General features: G+C 34.6%; 2 protein-coding genes across 2 annotated transcripts; one reads left to right on the top strand and one right to left on the bottom strand.

The window, feature by feature from the left end:
* The first annotated feature begins 7,603 nt into the window (after window positions 1–7,603).
* On the top strand, window positions 7,604–8,596 carry LOC105230219 (DNA polymerase zeta subunit 2). Its single transcript, XM_011210859.4, has 3 exons — window positions 7,604–7,745; window positions 7,822–8,303; window positions 8,361–8,596. Exons 1-3 carry the CDS (start codon window positions 7,733–7,735, stop codon window positions 8,475–8,477), a joined length of 612 nt encoding a protein of 203 aa, XP_011209161.2. The 5' UTR covers window positions 7,604–7,732; the 3' UTR covers window positions 8,478–8,596.
* Window positions 8,496–10,294, bottom strand: LOC105230217 (splicing factor 3A subunit 3). The gene is made up of 2 exons (XM_011210858.4): window positions 9,488–10,294; window positions 8,496–9,420 (listed from the first exon to the last, which is right to left on the bottom strand). The coding sequence occupies exons 1-2, from the start codon at window positions 10,164–10,166 to the stop codon at window positions 8,588–8,590; spliced, it is 1,512 nt and encodes a 503-aa protein (XP_011209160.2). The 5' UTR covers window positions 10,167–10,294; the 3' UTR covers window positions 8,496–8,587.
* Window positions 10,295–14,419: the final 4,125 nt, after the last annotated feature.

The raw sequence follows: 14,419 nt of genomic DNA, 5'->3' as shown, positions 1-14,419 counted from the left end.
AAAAATTTTTGAAAACTTGGCTGGCTATCTTTGCCATAAATAAATCATTGAAATTACAGAGCAAGCAAGGAGCCAAATGTAACGCCGCTGTATTTATTGCGTGTGTTTACTACCCAGACAATGGAAATGCGACTTCATGGAAATAAATCATTTATTTGCGACGCTAAGCGAGATATACATACTAAAAGCTGAAAATATATGTAAGTAATAGAAGCTCGTTGTTGAGACTAAAACAAATGTTGGGCAAAGCAGCTGCTACATTTTAGAGAAAGTGTAGAGATATATGCCAGACAGCGGAAAAATAGTGTAGTATTTCTATTGAGGGGGTTTGTTGTAATTGTATATTTCACATCATATTTATTCATAAATATTTATTTTGTCGGCTTCAATGTAATCCCCAATAGATGTAATACACTTATGCGAACAATTTGTCAAGCCCTCGAAACACTTTTTATAAGCAGTTTTTGAGATGGCCTTTAGCTCCTTCAGCGCATATCGTTTTATTCTTTGATCGACTTTCACGAATCTGCATATTCAGTTTGAAGAACTAGAAAAAATCAAACGGAGCCAAATCTGTTAAAAACGTTGGTTGATTATTGGTAGTAATTGCGTTTTTGGCTTTAAATTCGGTCACAATCGTGACTCGGTGCGATGATGCATTATCATCATGTAAAATCCATGAAATGTTCTTCCATATTTCCGGCCGTTTTCGACGTATGTTCTCACGCAAATTAATACAGTCAAATAAAACTCTATATCGACCGTCTGTCCCTCTGAAACTAATTCATGACGCGCCAAACCACGAATATCGAAAAAATTATGAGCATCTTCTTGATTTTTGGCTGCCTTTGGCGTGTTTTTTTTGCTTTTGGTTCGTTTTTTGCCTCCGTTCCCATAATTGTTGAGTTGTTGGCTTATTGGCGTGTCAAACTTATAAACCCGTGTTTCATCGGCAGTGCTCTCCATGAAGGTGGAATCGGAATTCGCGCAATCCGACATGTCCAAAGAGTCCTGTTTACGTTACCCTTTTTGAAAAAAATTCAGCTTTATCGGAACGAGTCAAGCAGGAACACATTTCATACCTAAGATATCCACCAGAATTATTCTAACGGACTTGCAAGAGATGTCGAGCTTTTTTTCCACACTTGCATGACAATTTTCAAGCACCATATCCTTCACTTTTTTAATATTTTCTTCAGTTGAGAGGTCGAAGGTCGACGACAGCGAAACTTGTCTTCAACGATCTCACGGCCGTCTTTGAATGCTTTGTACCACTCGTAAGCTTGTGTTTTTGATAAAATTGAATCACCGAAAGCCTTATTCAATATTCGCAATGATTTCGCAAATGAAATTTGGTTAGAAATACCAAATTTTAAACAAAATCATTTTTCGAAATTATTATTACTGTGGTGCTCTGACTTTAGCAGCTGCTGTAAACAAACTGGCTGACAAATTGCGCTCATATTTGGCATAGTGATTAAGAACAGTCCTAACAACTTAGAAAAATACATGTTTTATCATTTACAAGTGGAATTTAATTACTTTTCAGCGTGTTTTTTTGTCACAATATATGCAAATATGAAAGAAGAGTTTGAGTCAATGGCAGAAAAAATTTATTTCAAGGAGCTAAAAAACAATAACAGTTAGAGCTTTTTTTGAACTCTTAATCTAATGGATCACTGGATCACTAAATTACAAAAACTGTGTAATGTGATTGAGTTTCATAAAGCTTACCAAGCAAAGTTAGTTTATCGCCTTTTGCTACTTAGTTTCTGAGAGAAGCATATACTTGCAGCTTTGAGTACACTTTTCAAACCAATTTTCGAAAAAAATTCTATAAAAGTCACACCAACTATCCCAACGTTCTATACACATGTACACACACGCATATAAATATAGGGATATTGCTACACATGCCTATCAATGTAGAAAGTAAGCAAAAATCATCATCACCTCTCGATTTCCCACATTCCTCGATGTCCCACACAAGAGATTAACAAATGTAGATTTCAAAAAAAATGCTAATTTCCTTCCCTAACCCACCTGCAGGCGCGTTCCTAAATAAAAAAAATCGCACACACACAAATAATTGCACATACGTGTACCACGCACACATACAAGCACACGAAATTACTATTCAGCTCATACTAGGCTAGGGCTGACAAAATGATGGCGAGTGGTGAAACCAATTCATTTAATATTTCGATTGCGATTACACGCCCAGCAGAGCGGTGGCGGCCACACTTTCTAAAGCATGATATTTTCCATATTTCGGTTGTGGCCTAAAAGTATGCAATAAATATATAAAAAATCCAATCTACACGACATGCATAATAAATATTTTAAAACAAATACACGGATGAATGTCGACGAGCAAGCGATGCGTTCGGAATAAAGCCGAGCCAAGCGATAGCCTACAATAAAAACAAAAACAGCGAAAGCAAATTGCGCTCGGACGTGGTGAACGCGCGCACTTGCTTGTGTGTGTGACTGTGTGTGTGTTTGTGCATTTATTTGCGGGTGAAAGTCTCGGCCTCGGCCAACCGGTAGTGGCAAAAAGTCCTGTCTCACGGGAATTATTTCAAAGCTCGGTTAACAGCTGAAAAAACACGACGCACACTCACACATACACACACGTACACACCTACGCTTGCAGCAAAAAAAAAAATGCAGAAAAAAGAAAATTTTGCAGAATTTTACAAAGGACCATAAAAACACTTTGACGATTGGATTATCGCACTCAGTGATAGATACAAAAAAAACAACAACAACAAATGCAGGACTGTGCTGCCATTAAGTGCTGCCGGATATGGGGGGCTTAAAGGGAATGGCGAACGATATAAAAGCATTTCATTGCAGGTCAAAGCGTAGTTGTTGTTGTAAAGGTGTTGCTAACTGGCGTAACTGCTGCAACGCTACAAAAAAGAACGCCAAAAGAGTGATACAAGTACAATAACAACATAACCGGCTTTAGCCAATAACCAGAAAATGCGAAAGACACAGACGACAGCAGGACGAGCATTTGCTTAAACATATTGCTTTGATGGCGGCACTCAATTTGCGTGCGAACCTTTTTCGTAACGGATTTCAAGGATAAAAACGCAAAGCAGCCGGCGCTCATAGACGCAGTACCTACATACAATTGCGAAATTGCGTAAAAACGCAAACACATGCATATACATATGCACACAAACACACTTAAACACTTACACACTCACACAGATAGACGCACATGCAGCTGTAGTGTCCATATTCCGATTTCTCGCTCGGCTCGGCATGGCTGCGTAGACGGCCCAAGTTGGATTGAATGAAATGAAATTTGCGTGCCTATCAATTACAAAATTCATTTACAACAACAACAGCAACACAACAAAGCCATACGCCGCTCGAAAGCCTTTACACTCGCTTCGTGCGTGCAGGTAAGTTTGTAGCGTTTTTTGTTTACACAAAAATTTGGCCAAAAGGATTTGAATTCACATTTGCGCCATTCGCTGAGTGATTGGGCACATGGTTGAGCGGTTGCAGGTATGCTTGTGCGCTTGAACAGTTTGTGTGCGCATCATGTGTTGCATATGTTTGTGTGTATGTGTGTGAGTTTACCTACACATCTGCTTATGAATTGGTGCAAAAGTACAAACCCATTGGAAAAAGTGTTGTTTATTGCTTGCAAAACAGTTGTAAGCGCCTATAAATATGCTTGAAAATCAAAGCGTGTCGTTGCAAATTTATTTCAAATTCCATTTTTTCACAACTCATTACTCAAACACGCTCATCGATTGATATCAAATAATTGTCATTATAGCGAGCTTAAAATCGTTTAGCGGCGCATAACAAATCTCTGTGAGCGCTTAATTAAAAATAATGAAAATATTATTCTAGTAAGGTTGTAGAAATTTATCAATATGGTCAAAAAATGGAGTTTTCAAGCGCTCCATTTTCAAATTTAGTCAGCATATTTTACTTCAAAACACGTTTTCATCTAGGAAGTTAAACTATTTTCATATTTAAAGATGGCCTTATACTGTATTAGTATATCACACAACCCTTAGGTAATCATTTCATCATTATAGTATTCTGCTTTAGTCCCAAAAGAAGATTAAATTGATCCATATCACTATACAATAAATTACGTGGATACGACTTTAAAGTGATATAACCGCTTGTTATATACATATGTATTCTGTGCTTCGTTCTGCCAATTTATGTTACTTTTGCCAGTTTATGATCCTTATACCAGTTATTTATTATCTGTTTATTTATGCCAGCTTATACCAATACTACCAATTATTTGTTCTTTTATGCCAAATGAAGTCGCATAAACAGTTTATGCCACTTATGCCAGTTTTTTATTTTTTCTTTCTTTATGCCAGCTTATCCTACTAATACCAATTATTTGTTCTACACTTAATTATGCCAATTAATGACAATTATACCAGTTATTTATTCACTGCTTTGTTATAACAATTTATTTACCTTATACCAGTTACTTATTGTCAGTTTATTTATGCCAGCTTATGCCAGGAATACTAAATATTCTCTTATGTCAAATTAAAAGTCACACAAGCAGTTTATGTCACTTATACCAGTTATTAATTATATGCTTTATTATGGCAGTTTATGGTAATTATACCAGTTATCACTCTCTGCTTGATTATGACAATTTAAGTTACTTATACCACTTACTTATTCTCTGTTCCTTTATGACAGCTTATGCCTCTAATACCATTTATTGATTCTATGCTTGATTATACCAATTAATGTCACTTATGCCGGTTATTTATTCACTGCTTGATTATAACATTTTATTTCATTATACTATTTATTTATTCTAGGTTTTATTATGCCAATTTATGCTTTTTATGCCAGTTACTTATTATCAGTTTCTTTGTGACAGCTTATGCCTGTAATACCAATTGTTCTCTTATGCCTAATTTAGCTGCTTATAACAGTTATTTATTATTATATGCATGTTTATGCCAGTTATGTCACTTATACCAATTATTTGCTGTTTATAGGTATGCTACTTATGCGAGATATTTATTCTCTGCTTGTTTCTGAAAACTTATGCCATTTATCCCACTTAATTATTCTTTGCTTGATTATGACAATTTATGTCACTTATACCAGTTATTAAATTTATGCTCGATTATGTCAAGGTATGAATCTTATGCCAGTTATTTGTTCTCTGCGCCCCACTTTAAGGCTTATCAAATCAAAGATACCTTTATTTTTATTTATACCAATTTTTTATGTATAAATATATATCCTTCGTCGCCACTATTTTTCTTCCCTTAGAACCAAAGGCGTACTACACTTTTAGTAGTAAATCTCGAAAATTATATTATACTCATATTAATTGCATAAACAAAATCCCTTAAAACGATTTGCATAAAAATTTCGAACAAAACGCAAAAGTTGACTGCCAAAAATTTTCAACAATTTCAATTATGAGCTTTTAAGCAACACAATATGTATATGTATGTAACTATTAATGTAAATAAGCGCGTGTATGCATGCACGGAAATATTGTAAAAAGGCTTGAGTTAACAATTTGTTTCACAAATAGGAGTACATATTATAACTGTAGAGCTAAAGACCCCATTAAATGTCTCGTCTAGGCAGAATTTTTGTTGTTATAATAAGTAAATGTCTAGGTTTTTCATTACAAAGTTTAAATCTGCTACTGTTGCTTACCAATTATAAGTATACATAAACCTATTAAGATTAGCTATTTGACATAACTACCTGGTTAAACTTCTTGAAACAAAGCTAAGTTGCATTTACAAATGTCGATCAGCTAATTTGACGGAAACTCAAAATGGAAAGGAGAACAGCACACTTTTCTGTTATTGTACTATTCTGTTATTGTCATGTAGAAATTCAACAAAATGAACAGAATTCAGAATTCTGTGGCTGCTAATAATAAGCATAAATACTTAACTTAATACAATTTAGCAGCGGTCTGTTAACATACTGTAATTTACATTTACTCCGATCATGTTACACCAGAGAATGTAAAGTATAGACAGAGAATGTAAAGTATATACTTTACATTCTCTGGTTACACTTCCTTTATACCTCTGTATATTATTCTGTTACTTGGTTAAATTTAGCAGCGGTCTGTTAACATGCTGTAATTTACATTACATTGTTGCTCTTTGAGCATTCTACTGTGATTACAGTATTATATATGACACTTGTTATACCTCTGTATATTATTCTGTAAACATTCTAGTGAAACACATCGTAAATAAATGATCCATATATGTATACACATGTATGTACATGCATACAGATGTATGTATATATTATGGCGTATAAAAGTACATACCGAAACGTATGTGCACACCTGCAGCACTCAGCAGCAGTCTGTGTGGCATTTATATTTGAGTTGTAAAATTTTGCAAATATAAAGTTGCACGAAAATGCGCGCAAAATTTGTACCTACAAACATTTTATATGAAAGGATATAATACAAATATGCTCGTGTGTACAGGTGTACAGGTGTATATACATGTGTATTTATGCTGCTATTGTGCCGTTCAGTGCGTTTATAACTTTATGCCTATTTTGTTTTCACTCAGCATTATCATCATTACCAGTACGGTTTGGTGGCATTACCTTGTACCAGCGGGAGGTAGAGTCAACACTGTGGCTGTGGCATGGGTAATATAAACGTTAAAAATTTGTTATAGCCGAAAAATGCTGATGAAATGGCGCTAAAAAGTTTTGATACTATTTTCCTTTTATCTTGCATTAATTTTAATTGCACAAGTAGAAATATACGAGTAAGTGCGGTATACCTTAAAATGTTGTAATTGTAGAGCGATAAATGGTAGTCATAAATAGTAACACTGCTCTCTATAGACGTATTTTCATTCATATACATATGTATATACATATGTACATAAATCCGAAAAGTGAAAAGTACTGCCGATTTGTAAGAACTTTTTTGTAGATTTTTGAGCATCAAGAATCAAGACTTATGAAACTCGCGTGCCTTGACTTTCTCGGCATTCGGACAAGGACAAAAACATTCCTCAAAACCATTTACACAGATACATTTTATATGCTAATACAGTAACAACAACCGTACCTGACGGAACGGAACCAGAGTATTTAATATTGGAAAAATCCATACATACATGCATATGCATATACATACATACATACATACATACATGTATGTAGCAGACCTGTATATGTATATGTCTATTATATGAATATAAACCGATAATGCCTAAAGCTCTATATTCTCATTGATAAAATCCTTAACTTGTCCAATCAGAGACAACCACCAGTGCAGCCACAACAAATTCTTTACTGAAAGTAACCCGCTAGGTGGCGCCAATGCTGATGTTGATTATTGTGAATATGGCACAACACATCTTCAGGGTGGCTATGTTAAGGCTTTTGATGACATATATAAAAGTACCAAAATAATTAAGAAGATGATCAATTAAAAATGATTTCTTCGATTAAGTTGAATATATGGTCATAAATAATATTTAGCTATCCAGTAGTAAAACCAGACATTTTTTAATCAATTTTTATAAAAATTTCTTTTAAAGCTTACTTAAAATGATGCTTGGCAACACCTGTAATGAAGCTCCAATCATATGTTAAGTAAACATACCTGTTCTTATTTAACAATATTTTTTCAAATGTATGACATTTGTACACTTTTAAAGAAAATAAGAATAAACTTAAAGCTATTTAAATAATAATAAATATGAGTAGAGAGGGTAAATATGTGAATGTTATAAAGACAATGAATACATATATAATAATAGCTGCAAATTCAATCAAACCTTATGACAGAGTTATCGGACATCGTAATCGAGGCGCTAGAAGTGTTTTTGAATCATATTCTATATGTGCGTGATTTGTATCCGGCACAAATTTTCAAAAAGAGACGCTTTTATAATGCACCAGTCTACGTTTCCATTTTCCCGCCGCTTAATTCATACATACATAATATCTTGCGAACTGCACGAGAACTACAACAACGAGGCGAATTGCAATGCGTGGTGTTACAATTTTATCATGACGAAATACCTCTGAATGAGTGCTACTCATTCGACATTAAACTGTTTCAAGCTGATGAACAAATTATATGCGAGGCAACAGCGGCCAACGACAAATTCCTGATAGAGTTTGAAGAACAACTTCGCAGTTCACTGTATAAATTAGCCGAGCGTGTAAAGCCGCTAAATGCGTTGCCAAAAGGTGCTAAATTCAAGGTAGCACTTAATACAACCCAAGAAGCTTTTATTCATCTTAGCCACAATTCAAATTACCAGGTAAGCCGGCTGATAAATTAAAATATATTTGTAACGGACATTTTTTTTTTAATTTAGAACTTTCCCTGGCTATGTGATGGTTTGAAACCAGAAAGGAATAAACAGGAAATTGCTCTCCTTCCGCTTACCCGTTTGAACAGCATCGGTTTAAGATTAAATTTGGAAATATTTTAATTAAAATCGTGATAATGGTTGTTTTCTATTATAGAACATTGTTTCATTTTAATTTAGCTCTATACGATTTATGCATAAACGAATAAAAGAGCGGACTGTTAGCGCAATTCTTATAGTAATCCTTGGCGTTTTAAATCCTCATAGGTTTTACGATTTACTACATTTCCCAGCGAGTCTTCGAATTCTTCTTCCTGATCTGCTATCCAACGTTCACTTTGCTTTTGTGACTTCAGTTTCTCCCACAATGTGATCGCGTCCTCAATTTGCGTTACATTTGCAAAATGTGCCGTATTTGGAATACCAAGGCAACGCATTCCGTGAGCATGTCTCCATTCAGCGAAATGACGTTGGAATGCTTTTGGGCCTTTGTACGTAAAGTTACCGCAAATTTCGCAGTTATAACTGATATTCAGGCCATGCAGTTTATACAACCAGTAAGGTATTGGCTTGCCATCCCAACCAAGTGGGAGATTTTTGGGATTATATGGTACATCATCTGCATCGTCCATATCATCATTATCACTCTCGCTTGCTTCAACATCACTATCGTCCCGTTCTCCGCCAGTACGGGCTTGTTTACGTTGCACGTTTTCTTTGGTGGCAGCTCTCTGTTCAGACAATAAGTCCGCATATTTGTACAACAACGCCTCCAAATGAGCAATTTCCTTATGACGTTCATTATCACGAGAATGCACATTTGCATTTTTGTTAGCTGGTTTTTTAGCAATTAAAGAAGGATCAAGTGTTTTCTTGCCTTTTGTTGAGAAAAGTCGTTGAGCGCGTTCTTCAAGTGTACCGCCACATTTTAGGCCCAACGCCATAAGCGCCGATTTTAGACGATCCAAACCAAGCGACGCTAATTCCTCCCAACTGGAAAATGCCGATAAATCTAAATGTGCACCAGTATTGGCTAATGCGGATTCTGTCTCCTTAGATGCCCAACCTAAAACCAAATATATGCACATATATTTATAAAAATTTAGATATTAAATACAATTCTAATAATTTACCAGGAAAACTGCCTTGTAACCATTGACGTTGAAATTCTAACTCAACTTTGACTAGTTCTGCATCGGTATCCAATAGAGGGTGTATGCGTGTTACAAAATTATGCAAATATGCATTTAAATTTTCAATATATTTTCGATATTCACGATTTTTACGATCTCGTGGTATATCAAAAACGTGATCGAAAGTCATCAGATAAGTTATATAGTCCACTTTCTCCACACCACGAAGATTTAAATATTGTTCATAGCATTCGTTCAAATCTAAATATCGGCCACCACCTTCTTCGTCCGTGAATTCCACGAGAGCTGACATATCTTCTAAGTTATTATACGCTTTTGTAAGTTCTTCGAATTCGACGGAGAGAGGTATACTAATCTCAGCGGGATGCTTCTTATAAAATTCTTTAATTTGTTTCAAACGTGCATAAAATTCATTGAATTCATTTGGCCCAGAAAGTGCCTGAATTTCAGCTTTTCGTTCATTATCTTTATCTTCGTAAAGCTCCTTTAACTTAGTTGTTGAATTGTTGTGCAGATCCAACAAACATTTTAACCTCTGCTCTGAGTGAATCCTTTCCTTTTCTCCAGTTTTCTTCGTCGCATACTCGTCCACCATCAACTTGAGCAAACGTTCCCGTTCCTCGTGATAGCGACGCTGCTGCTCTAGTAGAGTCTCCATCAATTATAAATGTTTAATATTTTAACACAACACAAATAGTAGAAATAAATATTAACTTTTATCAGAATACACGGCATAAACACCCAAATCAATTGCAAAATGCGGTTGTCAAAACAGGCTGTGTTTTTTTTTTCAAGTGACAGTAGGACTGCCAACCCAATAAAATTTCCTAATAATAAAAGGAAAATGTTTATATAAAATTTTAATAGTAGTATGTACAGTCTTGATTTACGTTTCGAAGGTAAGATCAATCTAAAAGCGAGATATAACTGGTGATATAAAAAATAAATTACACTAAATTAAATATAAGAAATTTTAAAAAATTACTTAAATACTTTTCCTAATTGACTAAGACATTGGGAACACTTTTTGTTTTTTCACTACTTTTAAAATTATGGAAGAGCAGCATAAAACGAAAAACAAAAATCAGAGTTGTATTTACAGGGCTGTACTTTTTGGGTCTAATTAAACTAAGTTTTCGAAATATGCAATTATTACAAGCTCTTTCGCGTTTTTGCTTTAAATATATGTGATGATGTTTACAAATTTTAATTTAATATTTATGAAAAGTATTTTTAAACCCATAATGTTATATCTGTAATATAAGGTCCATATCGCGTGCAACCCTGCATCAGAAAATTCAAAATGGCCGTCACCAACAAAAAAGTAAAATTTCTGTACAGTGAAGAAGCGTCCGAGAAAAGTTCGATACACTGTGTGTGTTTTTTAATATTCCCTATTCTGAAATTAAACAATTAATTCTAATTGAAAACTACCAAAAACTTTAGATAATTGAATCGCGAAAAATGTGAGTTAGTGAAGTGTTAATAAATCTAAGATTGCTTTTACTTAGAAAGAAAATTTTCTCAGGCAAAATTTTCATTCAATTATATTTTGCGAAAGAAAGAACAAAGTGTATTGGATAAATATACGGTCGACTGTGAAAAAGAAAAGCGAAAAAAGTGAAAGCATACAAGAGAACGTGCATCCTGAAACTATCTGCATGAATAGTGTGTTATAAAAAAAAAAAAGCAAAACAGCTTTTCGAATTTTTTATTAATCAAAGCCGCGCAAGCAAGAATGTTCGTACACGCTTGTAACCATGTAAAGATCAGGAGCTGAATAGCCTTTGCACATAAGTTGATATTGAGACAACTTTGTTTGTGTATAACAAATTGAATTGGTGTCCAATCGGTCAACAACTTTCAATTAAAAGAACAGTCTTTGCTTTAAATATTATTTTCACTCCACGTTTTGCCTGATATAAACGGCCATGGAGTTCGAGGAGCTTGAAGGTATAGCCAAAACGGACTTTGTTCCACTCATGCCGCTTATAAAGCAGGAACAAATTGATACTGCCATACCAGAGACGGCGGCATCAGAACAGCTCACCGGCAATGCTGCTACCGCGACTACGTCTTCTTTTTCAGCTTCATCATTTGGGAATCCCTGCGATAGCGCCGAGAAGCGGGTAAGTGAAATATTTAGCACACACATTTAGCATTAAGCGTGTGTGTGTGTATATATATTTTTAAGCCAGTGCTCGTACAACTTGAAGCTTAAATCATATAGCGCATCCGGTTCGACTTCCGCATGGAACCGGAACACGATAATTATTGGCAATTTCGGTCTTTTTATTTAACGAGTTAAAATTGTCTATCATATTAATTTTTAAAAGAACAAAAATTACGTAAAAAGTAAAATGTAAATTTATCCTATTAATTATTTAAAATAAGTGTTTTTCCAAAAAGTGGGTACAAAGTTTACGGCACCAATGATTTGTTTCAAAGTAAACTTCTTACCAAAAACGAGCTATCTACAAAGAATGTGAATCATTAAAAAGGAATATGGAAAAGAGATGCTCATTATCAATAATTTCAAAGAACTGTCTTTATACAGAACAGGGCAGTAACAAACGAACGGCACATTGTCTGTTAGTCCTACGAAACAAATGCTGAACGATAAGATCGTATCAGTGAAAACGATCTAATATAAAAGTAGTGTTAAGATAAGCCCGAACTATCAACTAGCTATACCCAGTAAAAGCAAATAAACAAAGCCGATCAACAATCGTGCCACACTCTTGCCTCGTATTCGTACATGTTTGTAACTAGTGCGCTTGTGTAAATTGCAGCATTTAAACGCAGAACATAGAAACCAATGAACTTATGTATATGTTCATCCATCTATCGGTGTTCAGTTGATTTTAGTTTTGAGGTTGATTTAAGATCATGACTGGTCATGACATATACATACATATATGTATAAGCGCATTATGATTAAACGTATCTGCGTACCTTAAGGAGGTGCTCTGGTTTAGATGTCCGAATTTTAGGTATTTTTTGACCCGAAAAAAAAATCAAAAATTATTTTGGTTATCCATTTTTTACATGCTTTTTATTGATATTCTAAGAATACAAAACATAACTAAAATAAGAAAAAAAGTTAAATTTAAAAAAACTGCAGGTCGGCGAAGTAGAGATTGATGAAACAATGGCTTGTCCTGGTGTGCGGATATAAATCCTTTCCGTGGCCTAAAATGAAAATTTGTGCGAAATACGTGAAGGGTAAAAGTGTAGTTATCGCACTACGAAACGTTTTTGAAAAAAAAAAAAACAAATTTTTTACAAAATGTTGGAGGTTTGAAAAAAAAGTTTCGTACTTTCCCTGTTTTTTGTGATTCGGAATTTTTTAAAAATAAAAAAAAAATCTTTCGAAAGCTCTTCGTAGTGCGATACTATAAAGTATAAGAAAGCTCTGTGTAAAATTTCATGTGAATCGGTTGAGTAGAACTTGAGATATCATGCACACCGTTTCTAGAAAAGTAGTTATGAGAAAAACGAGTTTAAAGTTGTCACCAGCTGCGAAACGGTATTGTCGGCGCGTCACAAAATGAGCTGTAACTCGGAAAATAATATGAATTTCGATAAATCCTCTTAGGGACATTTCTTGAAGGGTTGTACTATAAAAAATATGCAAAAAAACGATTTCTTCGAATTTCTAAACCAGAATACCTCCTTAATTATATTACAATATGTTTCCAAACTTGACAGTTTTTTGAATCAGCCAATGTTGGTAATTTCTATAAGTTATTAGCAAGCAAACTCCAAATTTGTAATGAATAAAAAGAGAGAAACATTGAATAGTTACCGAGTTCCACGCATTAAGTCTTTTTTTAATTTATATATTTTTATTTGTCATTTTACTTTGGTAACAACATATACATACTTACATCATGACATTATATTAACTAAAGCCAATTAAACCTTTCTTATTTCTTTAATTCAATATTAGTCTTTCCACACAAAAAAAACTTTTGTCCGTCTAATTATATTTTATTTCAATATTTAACTTCTAACAAAATCTATTTACTCAATTGGCACCTTTTATCACATTTAATAAATATGTATATTCAGCTGCTTAATAAATTAAACAATTCGACATGGATTTTCTAATTTTAGGTACCTAGAATTTTCTAAATAATAGAGATTGATAGGTAATTTTTGTTTATATTATAATAATATATTATATATTATAAAAACAAAATTCTCAAGTCGCTAGGCGGCAGCTCCTGAAAAAAAAACAAAGTCACGTTTTTGGCAACATACAAAGCAATCGGCTGACCGGTCCTAAACTACACTGCACACATATAGACGCCCGCACTATGCACTGTGGATTTTGTCAGGATGTCTCTTGATGTTTTCGGTCGAACATTTACGTGAGACCCGTATGCTTGCGATTAGGAAACATAACGAACTTGTCTCCAAACTGTTTCTGCTGGAATATTTTCGCAGAAGCTATTCCCGCATTCGCCAGCTGGAAGAGCAGCCACCTTCTAGGTACATCAAAAGGACTTTCCTTAACTACGTCGACGACATTGGTCCGTACACTTACAGTGCATCCACTAACGCCTTCACAGATTCTTTCCTGGTGAATGGCGTACTTGGAGTCATACTACCGCGCATTGCAAGCAACGAGCTCGAGTTGCCTCAAGAATATTGAGTGACCCTTGCTCAAGTTCGTTTTGGATACTTTAGCGGGTTAAACTTCTAATTGTCTAGAATCGAGACCGACCTACCAAATATACATATGTCCAGCATCCAATGAGTCCTCGCACTCATCTAACACCCTTCTCTATCATCTAACTCCATTAAAACATCACGTTTTCTGGGCCTACCGTTAGATGACCTGGGCCTACCGTTAGATGACCTGAATTAAATCATAATTAAAAAGCGGCGGAATTTTTAATAAGA

This window comes from Bactrocera dorsalis, chromosome 2, assembly GCF_023373825.1.
Source record: "Bactrocera dorsalis isolate Fly_Bdor chromosome 2, ASM2337382v1, whole genome shotgun sequence".
Lineage (NCBI taxonomy): Eukaryota > Metazoa > Arthropoda > Insecta > Diptera > Tephritidae > Bactrocera > Bactrocera dorsalis.
The sequence above is the reverse complement of the archived record's forward strand: the minus strand, read 5'-3'. Positions and strand labels throughout refer to the sequence as shown.